This window comes from Acartia tonsa, chromosome 6, assembly GCF_053477335.1.
Source record: "Acartia tonsa isolate MP-2025a chromosome 6, ASM5347733v1, whole genome shotgun sequence".
In the NCBI taxonomy this organism is placed as follows: domain Eukaryota; kingdom Metazoa; phylum Arthropoda; class Copepoda; order Calanoida; family Acartiidae; genus Acartia; species Acartia tonsa.
In genome coordinates, this window is record NC_137265.1 from 34,885,246 (window position 1) to 34,911,771 (window position 26,526).

General features: G+C 31.0%; 1 protein-coding gene across 2 annotated transcripts in view; it reads left to right on the top strand.

Moving 5' to 3' along the window:
• Positions 1-26,526, top strand: part of Eip75B (Ecdysone-induced protein 75B) — a 164,215-nt gene that overhangs the window by 91,706 nt on the left and 45,983 nt on the right. For both annotated transcript variants that reach the window (XM_080164520.1, XM_080164519.1), the window contains exon 4: positions 11-78. In XM_080164520.1, the coding sequence (XP_080020646.1) occupies positions 11-78 (68 nt within the window). The remainder of the gene's footprint in view (positions 1-10; positions 79-26,526) is intronic.

Below are 26,526 nucleotides of genomic sequence, written 5' to 3' on the forward strand. Positions count from 1 at the left end.
TTTTGTTTAGAATAAACCGGAACCGTTGTCAATATTGTCGACTCAAGAAATGTATCTCCGCCGGAATGAGTAGAGACGGTAAGCATTTTTTTATGAACATATGGACATACATGCCTTAGTTATAGAGTAGCTGTTCTATTGGCTTCGCCCCTAGAGGCCTTAGAGGAGGTGTTTAAAAGAGGGGATACACCGACCCTTTAAAATTGCAATTAAAAAACATATTTTAGAGGGGTATTTGTCTTGGAGAATCATATCGGTCTATATAGCGGTTAACGAGATATTTCAGCACAAAACGAATAAATTTTAAGTTTCCAAACGTTTATCAGCCAAAATTTTAACGCAAATATTTTAATCTAAACTATTTATATCGATCATTCTTATAATGCGTATTATAAACCTTTCTAGAAGGGAAAAGTGTTTACTAAACAATTTAGGTCAAAGGCAAAGGGGTGAGAAAGGGAGGGAAAAGATATTTATATACAAATTTATCAAGAAACATTCTATGATTTCCTACAAAAGTTGAATAATAGTGTCTTAATGCAGGGAGGGAGGGGACATTTGGTTATTTATTGCACTAGTCCCCAAAGTTTTATAATAACATTTTCTGATTCGATTGCAACAACTTAAGGGACTTTAATTAAATTTTAATTGTTGGTTCATTAAGTTAATTGTCCAAACTTTTCAACTACTAATTGTAATCTGTAAAAGGGGTTATTTTGGGGATGTGAAATAATTTATCAACCATTGTCTTATCTTTTTAGATCTCTGGTCTTAATGAACCCTTTTTGTATATCATAATCAATGGTTGAAAAATTTAGACATTTTACTTTTTATCGAAAAATTTCAAACCAACGCTTATGACAAAATGTATAAGTCTACGAAAGGGAGAACGAGTTTTGAAGTAATTTAAGACCTACAAATATTTCATGATAGTTTATAATTATTCCTTTTTAAGTAACATAATTAAGTCCAAAAACGTAGCCACTAATTATTTTCAAGTCAATGCAAAAAAAATCTTCTAACAGATGTGGTGTAAAGAAAGTTTGTTCAGGGAGGGAGGGGACATTGGACTGTAAATTATACTGGTACCCAAAGTTTTATAACTATTTTCTATCATCCTTTGACCTCGAAACTTTGGTAACTTTGTTGAATTTTAATTGGTTAGTACAAATTTTTCCACCAATTATTATCTACAGAATGGGTAATTTTGCTCATCACAATTGGGGGTGTAAATAAGTTTATCGTCCATTGTCTTATCCCGTAAGATCTCTGATATGTGCTATGAGAATAAATTTCTTATTTCTGTTTTGGGCGGGTGTAGGATAATTATCTCAGCAAAATGAAAATATCACTCTAAAAAAATTGATTTAAATAAGAAGTTCAAATATTGATATGTTTCTGAAGGGATAAGACAATGGACTATGAATTTATATACAACCCCCAACATTACCACTTCTGTAGATTATAACTATAGGTTGAAACATTTAGACACTATACTAAACTAACCAATCAATATTTAATAATAAAGTACCCAACGTTTTTAAGCCACCGTGTTAATCCAACTTTGGGTACGATTTTCAGTCTAAATAACCAAAATTTTTAAGTGAATTAATAAATTGGTCGAGGGTTGAAAGGGAGAATTTTTTTTTAGAGTGACAGGAGGGTTTTTTTGCATTAAAACTATCAGAGCAGGGGGTTGGTTATACAAACTCAACTAAGGGGGTTAGTGACCTAGGCGCTTCCGTAGTAGTAGAAGAAGTTTCAGGGATCTTAAGGGAAAAGATAATGAATGTCAAAAACACAATTATGATAAATCAAATCAATCCTTATGTAAATTAAGATTATTGTTGAAGTTTTTGACACTAAGGGACATCTATACCATTTTACCCAACAAATAGGAGAACTTGTATAAAAACTTTGTGTACAAAATTAATTTAAGTCCAATGTCCCCTCCCTCCCTGGAAGATGTAGTACAGATCACAGAAAAGTTGCTTTGAATTAAAAGTTAAAATGAGTAAAAAATCTTCAATTTTTGGGGTGGAGGGGTTAGGGGGAGAAAATTTAATTTGGGGGATGGAGGGGTTGGAATTTAATGGCATACATTATATTTAAAATGAACTCCATAGGCTTTTAATAGAATTCTAAGATATCTTAAATTAATGCATCCTATTGTATAAAGTAGTAAGGTTTATTTGTTAATTATTTAAAATCTTGCTAAACCCAGAACTGATTGAATCTTTATTTATAGAAAGCTTCTTATATGTCTTTAATGGATGGGTTAAGGCTATCAAAGAGGGGCTAGGGGAGCAACCGCAAGTTATAGGAAAAGAACACATATTCCTCTTATAAATTACAGACTGAAAACCTATAACATAAATAAAGAATATTTTCTGAAAGTTTGCAGAAATTTTCCATTCAAAACTCATTCTGAACCACAGAAAAATACTATACACTCTTTATCCTAAAAGAATTATTAAATATTAATAGAAGAAAGTTACAACATTATTTTCATTGGTTTTTGCCCCAAAAGATCTTCAAAACGGCTGAACTGAAATATTTGCATTATTCAGAGAAGCCCTATATTGGTCATAGGATAGCTTTTCTTCTATTTTGCTGGAGGGTATTAATTAATGTTAAATATTGCTAAAAAAAGACTTTTTAAGATGAATGAAAATCCAATAGAAGTCATTCATAAATAAAACAAAGTATTTCTCTTATTACAAAGGCGTCGAAAAAGTATATCTCCAACGAAACTTATGACCTCATTTTGCAGTGAAGCTTTCTTTTTGACCCAGTACAACAGAAAAGAGAGGCCAGTCTATTCATGAGAAAGCCTCGGTTATTTCCCCCCTTCCCCACCATTTTCCAACCCCCCCCCCCGTCCCTTCTCCTTTACATATTCCCCTAATGATGTCCTCTCTCTCTCTTTCTCTCTCTCTCTCTCTCTCTCTCTCTCTCTCCTAATTTCTCTTGGGAAAGTTGTGTAGAAAAGAAAATATATGCCAACGACATCTATCTGAAAACTTTGCAAATATGACCCAAATTGTTCAACACGGAACAAAAAGTCAATATTTTTAACAGGGATGATAAATTGATGAACATTACTAATGATAATAAATAAAATTACCCCTTTTGAAGATTAAAATAATTGGCTTAAAGTATCAAAGCCAACAAATGACATAAATAATTTACAGTTTAATGTCCCCAACCTCCCTTATATTTATTAATTGCAAAATGGCCTAAGGTTTTAATACAAATGGACAATTCCATAACTGAATACAAAACTAAATATTTAATATTAAAACAAATTGGATGCACCTGCTTTGAATATCAGGGAAAAAGAGATAGGACAATGGTGAATTAATAATTATAAAATACTGCCCTTGGTAACTGTTATACATTAGAGAGGGAAATTTTAAAGATTAATTTTACTGCCAATGATCTATCCCTTCCTCCCAGCTGATTATAAATCTATCGACTACTACTACAGTCGTTCGTTCATTGCACCTTTATTTATATTATCGATTTTTAGTATCGTAGCTACTTTATGAATAGAATAAGTATCTACGTCCGTATGACGTTTAAAAACAATGTTATAAGAACTAACTATAAATTTTACTTTTGCTTACTGTATAATACAGTACTGTTCTTTTTTAAATTGTCAAAATAAACACTTTTAATGTGGCGATAACTCCCAACCCCCACCCACCCCCCTGGGAACGTTTTTGTGGTTAAGTTATAAATATTATTACCCCCCCATCTTTATAACTTTATAACCCTTCTTTTATCTAAACCATTTTTAGGGTCATTATATTATTATAGCGGCAAAAAGGTGAATTTCTAGGGTGGATTTTTAGAAATGAATAGAGAGAGAGGTGCTTTTTAGCACATAGTTTTCTCTCTTTCCATTGTAAATTTATGGTCTATTTTTCTGTCAGGGAGGGATGGGGACATTAGACTGTAAATTTTACTGGTCACTAAAGTTTTATAAACGCAATATCTTATTCATTGACTTGCAAACATTGGGAACTTTTGTTAATTATAATTGGGCTGCAGGCACTTTTACAACAATAACAATAATTCTAGACTGAAGGAGAAATTTTGTTTAATATAATTGGGGTTGTATATCAATTTATCATCAATTGTCATATCCCTTAAAATCCCTGCTATTCTATTTTGAATTGAAAGCGCCTTTTTAACACACTATTGTAGTTGAATAGTTGTTTGTTAGTTTTGTATGTAGAGTTGATTTTAGGAACTTTTTTAGTAGCGAAGCTACTCTAAAAGTAGATTTTGTCTGTATTTACATTTTTCTACTGACTTTGGTAGGAGGGAGGGGGCAATGGAAGGTGAAATATACTGGTACTCAAAGTTTTATTGAAAACGTTCTCTCACTCATTGGCACAATGATTATCTCATGATTGGAAGGTATAAACTAGCAGTGTCCAAACTAATCATTTTAAAATAATGTTAGCTTATCATTGCTGCGCCACTTATGGATTTAACCATTCTGGTTATTATGTCCTTACATGCGCAGACGCTAGAGAACATCCTAAAAAGCTGGTTTTCTGCTATTCTGGGAAGAGGGGAGGGGGGGCATAGACCTAGTGTGCATCTTTTGCGCCCTTTTTCTGTGCGTTTGTGCGCGTTTCAGTGTGTATGTGTGTGTGTGTGGATTTTAACTAGAGTAATCTCAAAGTGTCATACACTATATACAGGGGAATATATACAACTTAATTTCTTTTAAATTAAACAAAATTACCTTTTTATTACATAAAAGTAATAATAATAATAAAAAGTTTAACTTTTAATTTCTACTTTTTGTTTGGATTTAATAAAAAATAAGTTTTTATCTCTCCTTTGTAAAAGGCTTACACTATTACATGTATATATATATAGTATACTGCCGGGGTAAATGAACTCGAGCCACAGACGAACACACACACACACTTACACCACACACACAGACGGACGGACAGACGGACGGCAGTCTGTCAAAGTATTCTGTGAAGATCATAGACAGCCAATCCGAGTTAGAATAATAATAATAATATCTATAAATACTTTAGGTGATTAAATAATAGTGAAACATTATAAAATAATCAAAATGTTATAAAAAATCCTTATCTTTCTAACATAAAGTGATATTTAAAAATCTTAATACCAGTGTTTAAAAAATGATAGATAAAACATTATATATGTCATTGCTGACAACTGCAGCTAGTCATCCTTTTGCTTTAGGAATTAAAATCAAAATACAAAACAAGGATGACAACATCCATACAAGAGAAGGACAAACGAACATTAACAAATAGAGTGACATAAGCTTATTATTTAAAAATTCTAACGATTTATCGATTTATTTATGTATAAAAATAAAAGACACAAACTTTCATTCCAAAATGTTATTATACCAATTTCCGAATAGTTTTAGTAATAACTATTTCGAAAATCAAAAAATAGTGTAATACTATCTGTCAAAATTTAAAGTCAAATTATTTAGATGGACGTATGAATTTTATAGTTATTATTATTAAGTTGCTAACTTATTGGTCATTGACTCAAAGTTTTAAATCGATAAAACGATTATTACATTACTCACTATAATACATTTTTCGTATTTTTGATTTTATGTTAAATTCAGATGATCTCATAAATTATATTTATATAACTCCTGTTAAGTATGATAATGGTAAGAATTATTTTTAAACTCAATTATGTATGGAGGGAGGGAACATTGGCTTGTAAATTATACTCGTACCCAAAGTATTCATAGACACAATCTCTCATTGGTTAGATTAAGAACTTTCTATACTTAATTAAATCTTGATTAGTTGGTTTAATTTTTTTCGTCAATAATTTAAATCTTCAAAAGGGGTAATTTTGTTTAAAAGTAAGGGTTTGTTTTTAGTCCACTGTCGTATCCTTGAGATAATGATATAAGACGTATGTCCATGGGCTCTAAAAAGTTAATTTTAAAGTTGCTACGCTCCTAGTGTATATAAAGATAAGCTGCAAATTTGTGTAAAAATGTTTTCGCCAGCATAGGAAAAAAATATTTTAACATGTCGTGAGCAAAAAAGTTCATCGACCCGGCTTTTCAAGGATACAAGGATGGTACAATGGGGGATAACTTTAATTTCCCTCATTTTTTAAAAGTATGGCATATCTGATAAGTTGGAGTGAAGAAAAGTGTTGTAGATTTATCTAAACATCGTTGTCTTATCCCTCCTTGCATATTTTTCTCATTTTCTCTCTCTGTCTACCTCATTTGCTTTCTCTCTCTCTCTCTCTCTCTCCTTCTCGCTCTCTCTCTATTTTTGCAACGTCTCTATTATTGCAATGAGGACAATTTGAAATTTGCAAAATTTATCTCTCTTTTTTTACATTTTAATGATTATAATTAAAGTAAAAAATACATTGCAATTAATTCAAACACATTTTTATACATTCTGTGTTTTAATTAAAGGAGGTAAAACGTTTAGAATTAAATAATTTATCCAGCTATTTATGATACCCTAAGAAGCACCCATCCTAAATTGGTCTAAAACCATCTTGTTACCTATGTGAAGCTTTCCTGAAATTAAGAATTCAATAGGTTTAGTGGTTAGCAAGATCCGAACAAAAAATTCTTACTTCTTTATACTTACTACACAGATTAAACTACATTTCTTCTACCTAATAAATTTAGCAGCCTTCAAAGGCAGAGTTTCGCCTCTAGTTATTACTGTCATAATAGTAATGTTACAAAATTGCATTTGGCTATTTGCGCATTTTTCATAGTGTTCTTATAAAAAGTTGAAAATTGTAGACAGCAAAAGCTGTTTTTTTATCACTTGTGGTCATACCCCTAGAGGCCTCTAGGAGCACTTGAGATGGAGGTGGGAACCATATTGGTTCAGCGGTTAGTGAGATACTGTACACACAGACAGACAGACAGACAGTCATCCTATTACTTTTATATAAATATCAAATATCAATGTATGCTAGTCCAAAATAAATTTTAAGATTGGTTGAAATTTTAGCACAAAATAGTTTTTTTAGTAATATTGCATGTACACTATGAGCAATATAAACTAACTGTGCAATTATTCTTGGAAAACTAAATGCAATTTAGTTTTCAATATTCGCAATAATGATATTGGCGCCGTCTAGCGGCAACTTTTTGTACAATAAAGATTTATATTTTAAGGGGTTCTTCTATATTGAAACTATGATGTATAGATTTACCTAACCTAACAAAAAACTCAAAAACAAAAATAGGAGGGAAGGGTTAAAAAATAGCCTGAAACCATCTCAAAATAGATTAACGCCGTCACTGGACCTATCTAAAGCTTTCCTAAATCTAGAAAGGCGTACAGACGGATAAAATTTAAGAAAAGCTTTTTTTTTTTGAATATTTTTAATGTAAAGGTTGCGTGATTTTTGTCTGGAATAAAATATACTCCATTCATTCATAATACTTTTATCCTATTTTATAAAGTAGTAAGCGTTTTTTGTCTGTCCCAAAGGATCTCACTAACTGCTAAACCGATATTCTTCTCCTTTACAGTGAAGCTTCTTATAATTCCTGGGAAGGTTTTAAACTATTTTTGCGTAGGGTGTCTTCACCCCCTCCCCCCATAATTTTTTTTACTCTCTGAAACTCAAATTTAAAATGGGATGAGGTCAACTTTTCCCTACCTTAAGTGCCCCTAGAGGCTTCTGGGGGGCGAAGCCGCTAGTTACTAACAAAATAAGGAGAAAAAACGTTGGCCTAATGTAGATATAGTTTTCAGTAGTAGTTATGGTTATCCAATAAAATCTATAATAAATCTAGACTAATAGTTATATGGACTATTAAAAAGTAACTTCCAAAAATAAGGTAGTCACCATTTTTATCGACAAAAAAGCAAAAACAATTTTTTACAAAAAAAAAATTCCTAAAAGATGATCATACATATTTTAGACATCTTTATGTATATCAGGGAGGGAGGGGACATTGGACTGTAAATCATACTTGTACCCAAAGTTTTCTAAATATGCTTTCTAATTTGTGTGCTCATTAAAATGTTTGTCCCTACTTTTCAACCAAAAATTTTAATTTACAGAATTGATTATAATTATTTGGGATGTACATCAATTTATCACCCATTGTCTTATCCCTTAAGATCCCTGAAACATATCTATATATATGCACAAACAAAAACAGTATTATCAAAATATTTTTCCATTTTCTTGAGAGAATTTTCTTTGTGTTTGGGTTGCATTTCTTATGGAAAAAAAAGAAATTAGTATTTTATGATATACCCTGCTAGACTCGGGTGTATGGCGTTGACATTAGGAGGGAGAGGATATTGGACTGTAAATTATACTGGTGCCCAAAGTTTATAGAATTCGGGTTAAAAAAAACTAGCAGTGCCCAAACTTTCCCACCGGTGTTTTTAATCAACAAAAGAGTAATTTTGTTTATCATAATTGAGGTATCGTGTGTTATTGATATTCTGTTGATATAATAACAGCAATTCAGGATAACAGGGTGCATTGTACTTGATATTGACTGAAGCTGCCTTTTTTTATGAAAATAATTTCTTATCACTTGCAGTCAGGGAGGGAGAAGACATTGAGTTGTAAATTATACTGGTACCCAAAGTTTAATTCGTTGTGTTAAAAACTTTGGATAGTTTAATTGAATTTTATTTTTGATTTGTTTGTTCCGAATTTTTTAACCAATAATTGTAATCTACAGAAGGAGTAATCATCATGCAGGGATGTAAATCAATTTATCGTCCATTGTCTAAGTCTTATCTCTTGAGATCCCTGGAATTACGTGCAGTCGGGTTAATGACCTAAAGTGCTTTGTGTGTGTTTTAATACATTTTATTATTAAGTAGCAAAGCTAATATACAATTAGGGTATGTCCATATGTCCCTCCGTCAAAAGTTATGTATTCAATGCTTATTGACATATTCTAATAATTCCAACACATATATTTTTTGAGGATAAATGCGTTTATTGTCATATTTAGTGATTTATTAACAATTCATGCAATTTTATAAATCTATAATTTAGCTTGTTATTGCTGCGCTACCTATGGACTTAATTATCCTTCAGTCATTGACGTGTTGATTATATTAGCATTGAAAAAAACTTTTACAGGTGTTTTTTTTTATTTAAAAACACTTGTTGTATTAATTATCTTTTTTCATGATTTTTATTAATTTTTACTACTACAAGGTTGATCAGGATCTAATAATTATTATTGAATTAAAATTTTTTATTCGTACATTTTTATAAATTAAAGGATTTGATTTTGATTTTTAAATGACTCTAATAATAAGAAAATATTATTTTTCTTTAAAATGTAAAAAATCGTCTTTCTTTGATTTGTATTTCTTTATACAAATGTCTCACGAAACCTCGAATATATTTTAAAGACAGAGAAAAAATCACGAAACCTTTTGATGTAAAATAATCACGCAACCATCCTATTTTAATTTTTATTATTTCTATTTGTTTAAAAGTTTACTTATTATAATTTAGATTCTGCCTTTTAAAATAGCCTTAAACCAGTTACAGATCAATGGAAAACTTCTCTAAAATATTTCAAATAACAAACCTTTTTTCGGTTAAAATATTTTCACTTCAATCCAACCAAGCGATGCTAACAAAGTTTTTTTTCAATTCTTTCAAAATATGTAACACATTTTACCGATAACTAATAGATTACCCAAAAAGGGAGTTCATGTAATACAGAGAAATAATATAAAAAGCTATGCAAGCCTTTATATAAAAAAGTTCCAATTTGAAATTAAAGGTTTTTAATAGAAAAAAACTATTTTGTTTTCAAAAAGTTGTTAGTTATGCTTTACAATTAAAGTTTTTTTAGCATTTTTACAGAATAAACTGTTTTAGTTAAGCTAAGATAAATTGATTTTTAAAATTCAATTTCTTAACCAATTTTTCTTCACTTTAGAAGTGATTAGACAAAGAGAGTTTTTTAACACTCTAAAAATTGGAAGATTTTTTTTGTTAAAAATAGGAGATTTTTTTTAGAAAAACTAATTTTAAATCTTTATAGAATCTAAATATTTTTGTTTATAGCTGTTGAAAAACCCCCCACTTATTATTTTAATAAATTGCATATTGGGTTAAGACAATGGACAATAATTTATTTTTTCTAAGATTTTATATGTTATATTTGTAGGCATTGGATTCTTAATTATACTAGTACCCAAAGTGACAGTATTCGTTAGCTTAAAGACTTTGGGTAATTTATTCAATATTGATTGGTTAGTTCATACTTTTTAACCAACTAATAATTTACAGAAGTGATTGGGGACGCACATCAATTAATCATCCATTGTCTTATCCCCTGGAATGCATGACTCATGGGTTATGAATATGGCCTTCAATGATTATATATATGTAAACACAACTAACAAGGACAAGTATATCCGCATTCAAGCAAAAACTGGCCACTAGTATTCACAGGGCCGGAGGGGAATATGGATTGTAGATGATATCATTCGTTAGTTGCTTACCAGGTTTAATTGAAATATTGTACAATTCTATCCTTTAGGGAGGGAGGGGACATTTAACTGTAAATTACACTAGAACCCAAAGTTTTATAACCAAGTTATTTTATTCGTTAACTTCAAAACTTTTATTGAATTTTAATTGGTTAGTTCCAAACTATTATTTCCAAACTATTCAACCAATAATAGCAATCTATTAAAGGAGTAATACTTTTTGATAAATAGATTTATTTTCCTTTGTCTTATCCCCGAAGATCCATTGATAGGTTAGGTTAAGTATAATGTGAATGATTTGTTTTGACCTCGCTACTCGTGTCACATTGCGTGTTACACAGAGATTGTAATTCCGCATACTTTGGTAAACATTGGACGCGGCAATTTCCTTCAAATTTAAATTGTCGAATACGGTCTGTTTTGTCAGTAAATCACTAAAAATGTTTTTCCTTAGATATTTGAAATGCATTAAAATGGACGTACTGATAAACATATATTAGATACAGAGTATCCTCGCTACTAACTAATAGGAAACTAATAGGAAATTTTAATATAAACAAATATGGTACATGAATTTTGTAATAAGGGCATTTTAATGCTTAAATACAGGGATAAGATAATGGGCGATAAATTGATATACACCCCCAATAATGAATAACAAAATTAATGGTTAAAACCAACTAATCAAGCTGATAAAAAAAAACTTTGGGTACCAGCAAAATATACAGTTTAATGTCCCCAACCTCCCTGATATGAATATGACTTTAGAAAGGGATGTAAATCAGGAAGTAAGCCATAGTTTATTAAGCACTTAAGGGAAGGCATAATAATGCACAATGATTCCTATTTAGATAGATAGATTAAAGGACGCCTGCAAGAAATACCACGCTTTAACTGCTGAAAGACTGCCACAAGTAGACCCAATACCCCAAATTTAAAGCCTTTAGCTTCAATAACAAAAAAGATCTAGGCATTTCAAAATAGCATTTTATGTACAATGCAAATTTTGAAAGATTTACAATGCTTATAAAAGAAAAAACATTATTAAATTACGTCGTCTAGACACAAAATTATGACTTTATCTTTGTCAGAAACTTAGATTGCCGGTAACTGATTACATTTTTACAATAAAAACATCACATCTCATAGTCAAAATCCATGAAAAAAATTCGATTTAAATTGCATTTTTAAACAAAAATCAAACGGATACAAAGGGGGAAACTAAGACAAGCTCAGCTGTGATTGGTTGTTTAGCTGATTCAGCCTTCTGATTGGCTACAGTACAATCGGTACAACGCAAGTTAAACTTAATTTTTTTAATGATTTTGACTATAAAAATGGGTATTTTTATTGTAAAAATATAATCAGTTACTGGTTGCCTAAATTTATGACAAAAATAAGCTTATAATTTTGTTTCTAGGCCACATAGTTTAATTTCAAAATTTCTAACATTAGCACTGCAATTCTTTCAAAATTTTCATTGTACATAAAATGTCATTTTAAAATGCCTAGAACTTTTTTGTTATAGAAGCTGAAGGCTTCAAATTTGGGGTATTGGGTCTACTTATGGCAGTCTTTCAGCAGTTAAAGCGTGGTATTTCTTGCAGGCTTCCTTTAAGGGGGAGAGCGTACAGATAGATTTCAACTTAAGTTCAAAAAGAATATTTGATCACGAGACTTCTAAACATAAAATAAACTTATTGATTCAAAAGTGTTTTTTTATCTTGGCAGGTAGTGTTAATAAATCACTAATTATCCCATTTTCTTTAGAATTTACAGAACGAAGGACAGACTTAAGAACCCCAATTACAGAATAGCTTAATTGAAAAAATATCATTGAATATTTCTTATTTAATCTAAGGACGTACGTGTCAACTTTATACTAATGCTATATAATATAAAATCAATAGAATTATTACCCTAGATGGGCAGTCCGGCATAATAATCCGTCAAACTTAAAAGAGAATGTTTAGCAGATGAAAATTTTGTTAATATTTAGTTACATATGATTCATTCTAATAATATAGATTACATGATAAAATAACTGCCCTTTCATACCAATGACATAGCCGAATTGTCCTTACGCTGTGTTCTTATTGGCATATATACTGAGTATGGATCTAGATATAATATATCTATTGCAACAACTACACAAGTACGTTTACATGACCTTGTCTAAGGCACATGGAAGGACGGACAATATATATAGAGAGAGCAGGGATGCGAGGGATAAGACATAAAATAAATCTTCCCCAAAAATTTACACGAAAAAAATATTATTATCATTGAAGGGATTATTGTAAGTTTATAAATCTACACACCTACCCCCCCCCCTCCCCCTCCTCCCTGATTATATATACATACAAAAGGGTAAGGGGGATCATATATCATTGGGGGGAAGCTTATTAATGCATTTCTATCATGTAAAAGGGGGAAGGTTAAACAATGAGACAATTTTATAATAAAATTCTAAAGAAACAAAGAAAAAAAATGTATTTGGACATTTAATAAATGTTTTACATTAAACTTGAATAAATTAGTTTAAATATTATATCATTCAAAATTATTAATATACCCTATAAATCTTAATTATAAGAATTATATCATCCAAAATATAGGTTTAAAGTGGATATTTTGTCGATTTTGACATAATAAAATTGTGTCGGGATGATTTCAACATAAACACATAGCTATAATGTTATCAGACAACTTTTTATTGGAGCTTTATAGTCGACATAAACTATTGAAAATTGCATATCGAATGTATGTTAATATCAGGCTCCCAAGTCTAACAGGTTTAGTCAAGGAGCTAAGGAACAAAATACTGTAAATTATACTGGTACCCAAAGTTTTATGATCACGTTTTACTTTGGGTACTTTAATTGTATTGTGATTGGATAGTTTCAATCTGGTATTGTCCAAACTTTTCAACCAATAATTTTAATCTACAGAAATAGTAATCTTGTCAAACATCATTGGGGAAGTACATCAATGTATCGTGAATTGTCTTATCCCTTAAGATTCCTGGGCAAACATATGAATGTGAGAGGCCCTTTGACGGAGGTCGCTAACCTCAAGGTTTTCTCTGTTTAATTTTATCCTTCTGTCGGCCTCTACTACTTCTTTACCACCAGGGATATCGGGGATAAGATCCTTCATATACTCCAGGGATTGCGGGGACAAGACTCTCATTGTCAGACAGGGATTAGACAATGGAAGTGTAATCCCAAGGTTTTTTCTGTTTAATTTTATCCTTCTTTCGGCCTCTACTACTTCTTTACCACCAGGGATATAGGGGATAAAATACCTTTTATTCTTCATTTTTACAGGAATAGGAAAATGGATGATAAATTAATCTTGCCCTGAAAATTATACTTCCTTAATTAATTTGTGCATGATTTGGGGGGAGAAAAGTTGAAGATTATTTCTAATGTCAACTTTAGAAAAATATAAAAAAAATGTTATTGTTTTTTTTAAATTAAAGCAACAAATAAAAACTTGAGAACCCAAAATCTTTGCTGATTTTGAAGATAAAACTCTTTAAACCTTCTTTCGAGTTTGAGTCATTGTGATTAGAAAACAGCAAAAAAACATTTGATAGAAATAGCAGATTTTTAATTATTGAAAAATAAATTTAATACAGAAAATTTCGACATTTTGGTATATTTAGTTTATAATTATTATGTTGTAAAATTCTGTATTGCTTTTATGAAAATTTCGCGGAATTTTTGGAATACTATTTGCTTCAAGGCAACTTTTTCGCATTCAACCATCTTCCTATATCTACACACACTCACACACATATACACACACACACACACTCACACACACCTACACACACACAGAATGTACATCTGTAGTAGGGTATAAGGATAAAAGTACAAGGTTAGAAGGCAAGGCTAGTGGAAGAATAATAAAGGATGTATAATATACGTGGATATTATGACAAGGAAAAAATTTTCTTCAATTTAGCTTGCTAACATGGACATCACTTATTGGTCAGTTCATTAGTACAATTAGAGGGAAGGGGATGGGGTAAAGGGGGCGGATGGGCGGATAGTTATTTTTTTCAGATACAAGTTTCACTTTATTGGAGTACAAAGTAATCTGGTGTAGGATCCAAGTAATAATAAATACATTAGAATAATGTACATTTTAAATGCCTTTATTTTAAACAATTAAAATATCGTAAAGACAAAATCATGAAATTAAATCATTGAAATAAATGCTTCGCCCCTAGCATCTAAGAGAGGGAAGGTAGTAATACATCATCTTAAAATAAAAAAGCTTAAAACCATCCCGGGACCTATGAACTCCATATGTTTAGTAGTTTGCGATATCTTATCGACAAAAACTTTACTTTATATAATAGGATTATAATAAAAGCATAAGTTGTTATTATCATTAAATCATGTCTAAAAATAAAGCTAAAATATATCAATAGATTTTAAACAAAATTGTGTTCTAAAAATGACATTTTTTAATGTACTTAAAACAAGGATAATAGGATTTTTAGAAATCGTAGCAGAAGTAATTAAAACATTAAAAACAATATTCTATTTAATAAACAAAAATTAGTCTTCTTTTTATAATACCAACATATTTATAATTAGAAAAAACGTACATAAGACATTACAAGTCAGCTATAGGGTAGCTTTGCTCGCGACTAGACACTCAATATTGCATCCCTCTTTTTCTATCATCTGTCTGTCTATCTATCTATCTATCTGTCTGTCTGTCTGTTTTTCCAGTTTTTCTAATGCTTTTTACACTCTTAAATAGCATTGAGTGTAATTTATGAATTTTTTTGTGTCTACTGCAGGGAGGAAGGGAGGGGACATTAGACTGTAAATTAAGATGGTACCCAAATATTTTATTAAATCATTCTGTCATACTAAAAAATTTGGGTACTTTAATTAAACCTTGAATCCAATAAAGGGGCCATTTTTATTATTATAAGTGGGGATGTATATCTAATTATCGTTCATTGTCTTATCCCTTAAGATCCCTGGTGTCTACAATGTTTGTTAGACGGGTGTGAGGGAGGGAGAAGACTGATTAATGTACTAACAATATTTAAAAGGGCATTACGATGGGTTAGGTATGTGCAAAAGAAAAACAATTGTGGGGGGGGGACCTAAGATACTTTATAATTTTTTTTTCAAAGAATAAAAACTATTTATTTTTAATTTTAAATTTCATTTTGTTTTTTTGGACCAAAGTCCATGGTGCCAAAAAAAGTTGAGGTGGGGATTTTGGGGGAGGTTAGGAAAGGAGGGGGGGGGGAGGGTACTTGCAAGGTAATTGAAATAGGAAAAATAGAAAATATGTTTGGGATGATGAAAAAAAAGGGGTTAAGGTCACATATTCTCACAGGGAGGGCGGGGACTTTGAGAATAAATTTAGAGGAAAGATTAAATTATCGTCAATTGTCAAATCACTGTTTTTTTTACAAATTAAAGTGTAAAAATGTGAGTTTGGGGGGGGGGGGTCGGAAAATCACTCTAAGGGATGCTTTTTAATATTTTTTTATAATAATTTGTGTTATTTTTTTAGGTAAGTTTTTTTGTGATTAATTGAAGAAATTTTGAAAAGTTAGAAATCCAACTGAGCTTAAAAATCACTCTTTTTAAATTGATGCTGCCGTGTTGAACTTTGATGCCTACATTAATAACATAGTAGATATAGGTTTTTAGCTATAATTGGACATTATAGCGCTGAACAATATGTCAGCTATAATCATCTTTCTATAATATAATTGTATGTCAACGCAAAGTATCTACGTTTAACTGGAAATTCGTTAAAGATGAAATAGGGGTGATTTTAGGGAAGGAGGGGACATTAATCTGTAAATTGCACGGGTCCCCGAAGTTTTAATATCGCATTGGCTCAAAAACTTTGGGTACTTTTGTTTTATTTAGTTTGATTGGTTGGTTCCAATAATATTAATTAGGAGGTAATTTTGTTTATCATCATTGGGGAGGCTGTACATCAATTTATCGTCCATTGTCTTATCCCTTAAGATCCCCCTGTGCGATTTGAAGTGACTTAATGTAATTTAAATATGGAACAATTTTTCATCCCATCCCCCATCTCTCGCAAGGATTGATTGTTCTCGTTTAGTTAAACGGGAATTTTATGAAAATATTGATTTGGTATGACACAGTTTGACTGATAGGAAACTCACCAGGGGAGAAAAGGGAGGGATAGGGTACTTGAAGAATTTATTTTGTCTTATAAGGGATTATTTTGTTTAGAAATCAATTTTATTCAGTAGTCATACTCTTCTTAATATCTCTTTAAATGAAATCTCTTTGCATATGTCTAAACTTTCTTACAAATGAAATTCTGACCTACATTATCAATACACACACACACACACACGCACGCACACACATGCACGTTAGGGTCCTTGGGATTTGAATTTCTTTTATAATATACACATATTGACTACCAAACTGACGGACGGACAAAAACGCCCCTTTTTTCAATGCACCTAGAGAAAATAGTCATTTTTCAAGAAGTGAAACGTAGAAAATTGACCTCAAATTATAGGCAGGGATCTTAAGGGATAAGACAATGAACGATAAACATTTGTATACCCCCAATAATGATAAACAAAATTACTCCTTGGAAAAGTTTGAACACTACTGATATGCATAAACTAATCAATATTATTAAAAGTCCCCAAATTCTTCAAGCCAACAAATTATAGAAATTTTTAATTAGGGGGTAACTTTTGGTTAACTGAAAAACAATGATAAATTCTTTCAAAAATAGCCTAAAACCAACAAAAGTCATAACTCTGAAGCAATAACTAAAAAGATGGACAGATAGATGGACATACAAATACCTTGAATTTAAATTTAAAGGGCCTGATAATTATGTATAAATGCCAGTTATAAACGTTACAATTTCTAGCGACCTTCCTTCTTGGACCATTTAACAATATAGTTAGGGTCGTGGGGGTGGGTTTACACTTACACAAAGCAGCATATTCACACAGTGTTTTATAATCGCAATAAGACACAATAGCTAACAAAGCATAGGAGAGTTTAATTAGGAGTGTGGTAAAGGGCTGTTTGTGTTGTTATAATAATTATAACTAGAATCTAACTAACATCTAGGGAAGAGCATAAAAATAGCCTAGATCCATATCGGGTCCTAAATGATGATTTCTTAAAATAGAGAACTCAGTAGTTACCAAAATCTTAAACTACATACCAAAAAACCTTTCTATAATAGGATGTGATACATTTGCGGATGTATATGAACACCATATAGTTAACTTTTAACTAACATGGCCCTTGCGTTGAAGGTTGAATTCTACATGGTTACATTTTAAACCTTAGTTAAAATCATGGGAGGGAGGGGACATCGGATTGTAAATTACACAGTCACCCAAAGTTTTATAACCACGTAATCTTATTCATTTGCTTAAAAACTTTGGGTACTTTGATTGAATTCATCTGAATGGTTATAAACTAGTAGTGCCCATACTGTTTCACCAATAAATTTAATCTACAGAAGGGGTAATTTTGTTTATCATCAATGGGGATGTTTATGAATGTAGATTGGAAAACAAATAATTGAGTAGCTTCGCTTCAAATACACAAAACAAAAGTATTTATCTACTTAACAATGACAATAAGTTTTATATAAAAAAAAGAATCCTTTAAAACTTTTTAGACAATTATTATTTATACGGCAAGACCTTCATAACTTGCTATTGTTTGCGAACGGACATTTCTTCCCCCCCCCCCCCCCCTCCTTTCTTTTTACTTTCTGGACAAAAATTACCCTTTTTATTAGTAGAGGACATTTTCCCCCCGTATCTCCAAATAGTTCTCTGCACTTTTATTTCCCCTCTTTTAATAAGAAGAATGCATGTCTAAAGTGGAGTCTAGATAGAGCAGGGATACGGGGATAAGACAATGGGCAAAAATATAATATTTCCCCCAAATTATTATGTCTTTTGTAAGCTTGTAAATATTGAAAGGATAAAAGGGTTGTAGATTAATTTAAGCGCCATTGTTCCCTACCTCCCTGGAAAAATAAAGAAAATAAATGTTAGCATTAATTCTTGTCAATGTACAGTGGGTCAAAAATAAGAGAGGTTAGTAGGGACACATTGAATAGTAAATTACACTGGTACCCAAAGTCTTCTAATTCGTTGGCCCCAAAACTTTGGGTTCTATTATCCAATTATGATTTGTTAGTTTAAATATAGAAGTGTCCTAACTTTTTAACGAAAAGTTTTAAACTACAGAGGGGTAATTTTGCTTATCATCATTGGGTCACAAATATTCTTTTTTTGCATGTATTATCAATAAAACACATGATATGACACTTATTATCTATAATACAAAGTAGAACGATGTCTGTCTGTTTGTTTGTGTGTTTGTTTGTAGCGAAGGATCTCGCTAACCGCTGAACCGATCGGGTTCTCCTTTACAGGGTAGCTTCATAGCTCATAGGTCCCGGGAAGGTTTATAACTATTTTCTTGGAGGGTGTGACACCCCCAAACCCCCCCCCAATTTTTTTTTCTTGTTATTTTAAATCTAAAATACGAAAAATTGGTTTGATCAAACCTCTTGGGGCAAAGCCCCTAGAGGCTAGGGGCGAAGCCGCTAGTTTTTAGATAAAGCATATGAATTGGAAAACTCATGAAATTTTTTTTTACAAAATATTTTTGTCCAAAAAGAAAAAATAATGGAGCAATGTTTAATATAAACAAATTGTGTATAGCACGTTGAATCAAGGTTTAATATGCCTTACTCTATCATTTCCAGGGATTTTAAGGGATAAGACAATGGATAATAAACTAATTTACATCCCCAATGATTGTAAACAAAAATACCCTATTTGTATATTGAAAGTATTGGTTAAAAAGTTTGGTCACTTCTATTTTTTAACCAATCAATCAAAATTCATTAAAAGTACCCAAAGTTTTAAATAAGGTGGTTATAAACTTTGGGTACCAGTGCAATTTAGAGTCCAATGTCCTCTCCCTCCCTCCCTGGTGATTCCAGCATTCTATATGCATTGTTATTTGTTTGCCTTCTACCCAAGGTTATTTAACAAGGTTGGCGAATTAAATAAATTGGATAGAATCCTTGAAAATTTAGGAAGAAAGGGGACATTGGACAGTAAATTATACTGGTACCCAAGGTTTTATAAACATGTTTAAAATTTTGAAACTTTCATTAAGTCTAAATTTTTTGGTTCAAGCTATTAGTGTCTACATTTTTCAACCGTTTAATTAAATTTTTTTAGAAAATGTACTTTTTAGATTATCATTGGGGATGTACATAAATTTCTCGTCCATTGTCTTATACTTTATGATTCTTTTAGAGATCATTAAAAATGTAATAACGTGCGCATACCTATTTGTTGAACCTGTATTGTGTATATTAATAACCTTGAGGTAGGCCTGACCTAGGCCTTGATATTATTATTATTATCATACTTATGTCATACTTTTTATCACTCCATAGAATTATTAATCACAAGGATGATTATGTCTATAAGTAGCGCAGCAATAACAAGCAGAAAAATAGGGGACAATGGGCTGTTTATTACACTAGTCCCCAAAGTTTTATAATAACTTTTTCTTATTCGTTGGTTTAATAACTTTGGAGACTTTTGTGAATTTTGATTGATTGGTTCATTAAGTTGAGTGTTCAATCGTTTTAGACACTTTTAATTTTAATCACTAAAAGGAGTAATTTTTTTATCATTATTGGGAATGTATATCAATTTATCAGCCATTGTCTTATTTCTTCAGATCTCTGTTTAAATTCACAAAAAATTGTAAATTGCAATTGTGTTGCCACGCCGAAGTAGGAAGTATATAGCTTTTAACTTGTAACTTGTTCACATTTATCAAAGGTGTGGCTTTTTCAGAACATAAAAATAAAATTCATGGAAAGTTTGTAAATCTTTAGGTCCTATTATAGATCTTAAGGGATAAGACAATGGACGATAATTGTAATTGATATATATCCTCAATGATGATAAACAAAAGTGAACCTTCTTCAGAATAAAATTATGGGACCCCACTAATTAAATTTAAAGTTTTTGAGACAACAAATTATTGAAAACAAATGTCCTCTCCCCTCCCCGTCTAATATTTCCAGGGAAGTTTTTTTAATGCTGAAAATTGCCACATCCTGCAATTTTGCATTCTCTTTACTTTTTTATTGTTTCCAACTTGTTTTTCATCACGACACAACCATTTTTTTAAATGTTCATGTAAAACCAAATAAAAGCCATATTCCTAATTTACACAGGGATCTTAAGGGATAAGAAATGGACAATATGTAAATGGCACACCCCCAATATTGATTTATATAAATCTTTAGATTAAAATTATTAGTAGAAAAGTTTGGACACTAGTAGTTTGTACCAACAAATGAGAAATAGTGGTTATTAAACTTTGAATACCAATATAACTTTCAGTCCAATGTCCCCTCCCTCCCTTAATTTATCTGACAATATTTGTCTAAACACCACAAGCATTGTTTAGTATTTGACAAACTTATTTATTTTTTTTTTAAAATGCAACTTAATAATGATTATATTATTCATAAAAAAGTAAATTTTAAATAATATTTAATGAAATATCAAACACTAGCGGCCTCTAGGGGCACTTGAGGAGGGGAGAGTCGAATTTGATAGCCCATACCCTGTTAAGGAGAACCCGATCGGTTCAGCGGTTAGCGAGATCCTTCGGTACAAACACATAGACGTCCTGTTACTTTATTATAAGGATAAGACTGTAATAATACGGGCATTATTGAAATTGTGTTATAATGTAGATAAAGGATTTTAGTAGTACTAAAAAGTTTTAAGTTAGTTTTAATTTTAACGTTAATATGTTAGCTACATTAACTGAAATTACTGTAGACTATAATTTTTTTTCATTAAAATCTCATAAACCTATCCTTAAAATCTCTGAGATGTACTTAATGTTTATGTATAAATATTCCACATTTTTGTTGCACTAATTTCAGATATTATAAAAAAGAATTCAGGGAGGTAGAGGACAATGAAAGTTAAAATAATCTAAATTCCCTTTCCCCCATACTTCTACATTTTCAATGCACTTAAAACTTAGGAGAAATACTGATTTGATGACCATTGTCTTATCCCTAAAATCCCTGCGAATTTGAGACAGAATAAAAAAAGTATTTGTGTTATGAGGTGAGGGCTGGGGCACAGAGATAAAACTAGTTCATTAGGTAGGTACCCAAAATATTATAATCAAACTATCTTACTTGTTGGCTCATAACTTTGGGTACCTTTTGATTTTGTGATTCTAAATTACTAGTGTCCAAACTTTTAAACCAATAATTTTGATTTACTGAAAGGGTAATTTTGTTAATCATCATTGGGGAAGTGCATTGGGAACATAAACCATTGAAACTTATCATTTTTAACCTAACCTAAAACTGAATTACTTGCTATAAGACAGAGTGATAGGGCAATGTATAGTAAATTAATCCTTCCCCAGACATTGACAATGATATGACAATAGATTAAAAATTCATCCAAAACAGTTACCTGATTAATGAACCCGCCCCCCAATGTAATAAATTAGTCTAACCCTGTGTTATAACCTGCATAGTTAAGCCCAAACTATGCACTAGGAATTCACAGAAAAAAATTCAAGTAATCCACCCACCCACTTTTTGCCTTTTTTATTGGGGGCGATTTCAAATTTTAATTAGTCTCGTTACAATTCAACGCTTTTTTTGTGTAGGCTTTGACCTTAAATTGAAATAGACTTCTTTTTGCTTTAAAATAGTGCCTTGAAAACAAAAAGTAAAAACGGAATTTGGGAGGGGTGCATATTTATATACTAATAAAAAATATCCTTAAAAAATACTGCAATACTCCCTTAATAAATACAAATATAATGATGTCGATTTGACAGACGTATGGACAAATTATAGCATAACTACGCTACTTGTAAAATTCCCCTCCCAAATCACATCATAATGTACTAAAATGCTTGAAATTGAAATATCATATTCTGCCCAGGGAGAGAGGGGACAATGGCAAAAACTAAAAAAAATTTCCTCCCCCAATATTTATAGCAACCATAGAATGAATTTCATGAATTGGGTGAAATATTAATTTATTCTGTATTGGCCTATCCCTGTGTTATTGAAGCAGTTAGTATATGAATTGAAAATATCAATACATATATAGGAAGAGGGACAAGGGGAAGTTAAGTAAAAAGGAAGGGAAGTTGGCAGGGAGAAAGGGATAAAAAAAGGGCGAAAAATATATTTCTTTATTTATTATGGGTTACGCCCCTAGCCTCTTTGACCTTTGTATTAAAAGAGGGAGAGATAGGCTAGAAAAATAACTTCAAACAACCCCAAGCTTAAATCTTAAAATAAAATACCTGTAAAGGTTAAGTAGTTAATGAGATCTTAAACTTAATACAAAAAACCTTCTTTATATAATAAGATAAGTTTTATATGATGTATTGTCTTATTTTTTGGCCAATTTTGAAATCCCTACTTCCAATGAAATCAAATACTTGACCCAGAATTCTGTTCTTCAAAATCACAGGGAAATTTTACAAATTATTTTGCATAATATAACAATTTAGGATAATTTTATTTATGAAAAAAGTTTGGGAATGTTTAAATTATAGTTTTTAAGTTTTTAAAGGGAATATTAAGCCCTGTTTGTTTTCCGAAGGTAAGATGCTTGTCAAAATCTCAATAGTGAATACATGCATTATGTTTTGAGGTCACACACACAAACACACACTCACACACACACACACACACACACACACAGAGTGTTCCCCACCCACCCATATGTACTTGAAAATCTTGTTTATAAATTTTGTTTTTGGGTAATTAGAACAATTTTCAAACTATAACAATGATTTAGGCAATTCAAGCTTATTAAATTTCCAAAAAAATTATATGACAAAAAATACTTTTTATCTTATATACTAGATGTTTTTTTTTTCTTGATACGACCCTGTATTATTCAAAAAATCATTAAAATAATCATTAAGACATTTTTTTCTAAATTAATGATATGTTTTCAAAATTTGACCTTATTAAAATTTTCTTTTTCAATAGAAGTGTTTTTTTGATAAATTTGCTATATATATACATATATATATATAAAAGTCATTAAGCCTGGTTCCTTTACAATTTTAAAAAAACTTTTAAAAAAACATTTACAAATAAATCATTCATTGGCATAAATAATATTTATTTTTTAATTCTTGAGAAGTTTATTTTTATCAGGAAGGGAGTGGACATTGGGTTGTTTATTATTCTAGTCCCCAAAGTCTTGTAAAAACTATCTTATTCGTTGTCTTAAATACCTTAGGGGTTTTTGTTGGTTTTGGTTGGTTGGCCCATTTACTTGAGTCTTCAAACGTTTCTACCATTAATTGTTATTTTTAGATGGGGGTTATTTAGTGTATCATCATTGGGGATGGACATCAATTTATCGGCAACTTATGGCCATTATTGTCCTGGTAATAAATATAAATGCATAAACCAAGGATCCCTTTGGATAAGACAATGGCCGATAAATTGATGTACTGTACATCCCCATGAAATGCACAAAAGTGCCCCTGCTGTATATTACAATCAGTGGTTGAAACGTTTGGACACTCAACTTAATGAAGCAACCAATCAAAATAAAATAAAATACCCAAAAATTTGAAGCCAACGAATAAGAAAACGTTATTATAAGACTTTGTGGACAATTGCAATAAATATCCCAATGTCCCCTCCCTTTTTGTGCATATACACACACATAAGTTTAAGCATTTGACTTGTAAAAAAAAATGCACTTTCACAAAGTTTCCCAAAATCTGTGTGTGTTGGTGTTTGTGTGAGTGTGTGTTTTACCAAATGGTTGTAATGGCACAATTTTATGATTTCGACTAAATTAAAAAAGAAATCAAAAAAATAACATTTAAATTTTATCTTTTTAATAATTCCAATGTTTAGGGAAAAGGACTACAAAATGGCTAAAAATCAACCCTTTTTGTAAATCTTCTAAACAGCAATTCTTGGGATCTTATTGACACAAATACATACATTTTTAATTTTTTCAAATTGAGAATAAATTAAATCAAAAAGTTCTTTGATTATATAAAAAAAACTAAATCTGTAGTAAAAATTGCATTTTTTCAAACCATTGTATTCCAGTTTGTATGTATAGTCCTTGAATCTATTTTCTTCCAGTCAGGGAGATTAAGGGATAAGACAATTGATTAAAAATTCATGTACAATGTACATCCCCAATGATGATAAACAAAATTTACCCTTTTAATTTAGAATTATTGAGTGAAATCAAGATTTAGATAATTATTGCATCTTCAAAGTTAATAAACTAACGAATAACAGGATATATAAAACTTTGGGTACTAATATAATTTAAATTCAAATATCCCTCAATTCCTGCTCCATAGTGCATCCTCTTTATCTCTTTAACTCTCTACTTTTGTCTATTTTCTCTACTTGTCTCTCTCTCTTTTCTATATTGTGTCCTATTATGCAAGTCCTTCTTAGCAGGGAGGGAGATATCAATGAAAATAAAATTATTCTAGATACCTTTCTTTGCCCAAATATTTACAAGATTCTAAGATTTTTTTGGGGGGGGAGGGAAAGATTTATCTTTCATTGTCTTATCCCTTTATCCCTGCATATTAGAAACTTGGTCATATGTACTGTTTCGCTTTTCCATATCATGTCATTAATATAATCTCCGAGAAAAAAAAATATCCGTTGGATTGAAACCGGTTAAGCTGAACCATACTATATTGAAGGCATGGGCCTTCGGACCTCCAGGGCCAATAAAGCAGAAAAATCTTTTCTTATCTCCCAGTTGTCCTATCCCTCCTTGTCTCAACCATGACACTTTGGTTGAGCTTGACTTCCGAATTAGCGGGAAGTTCACGAGATCAGTTGGCGAACATACAAACCCCCAATACCAGGAACCATCAAGTTTCAACAGCAGGTTTGAATATAGATTTATTGATGAAATTATTTCAAAGACCTGAAATTACAAGATCAATTAATAAACAGAATAAAATATTATTCGTTATCTTAAAACTTTGAACACTAAAAAAAATCTTTTTCTTTTCTTATGGTTAAAGAATCTTTGGAAACTTTGGCTTTAAAGGAAAATTATTTGGTTTAATAAATCATTGTTAAATGCAACAATAAGGCACATAAAAATTACTAAAACATATATTAATCATAATTAAGTTTCATGCTTAGCTGGCTAAAGCCTTTTTAAAACTACATATAATCGTCCTATACACCATACTTCTTAGTCAAATTAACAAATTCTACCTGAAGCTCTTATGGTTTCAAATCCCTGATATACTAGGGTAGTTCACACTCAATGAGACCAATGATAGGCCCAATTTTGTTCTCCGAAATCTTCACACTCTCATATCTCATTCAAAAGTAAAAACGTGGGCGCATATAAACAATCCATGCTGCGTCACTTTATGAAGGGAAAGTCAAAAAAGACGACATTTGCGCTTAGTTTTTGGATTAATGGTAAGGAATTAATTTTGAACTTGATAAACACAAAGCTTCCTCGAAAAGAGGTTAAGACACACCCCCCGTTTGAAAGTCAAATTAACTTCCTTAACGAGATTCAAGGTTTTTTTGCGCTGAGCACTAGCAACATGTCTCACTAAACTCAACTCACCATAATCACATGAGAATAGCCACATCCCGAAAAACATGACAATTTCTGCTCCTAACTAAATGAAACCCCGTGAAATGCATACACAATATTATACTCCTCACTAGGACTCATAATACCTCACATTTTAGGATAGAAGGATGGGGATTGGTTTGTACCATACAACATTCCATGCACATGACAATCACAAGATCACATACACAAATCCTAAAATGGATAATCCTATTAATCATGATGTTGTAAATATAACAACTTATACTAAATAATAATCATTTCATAATCAATAGGTAATAAATCATT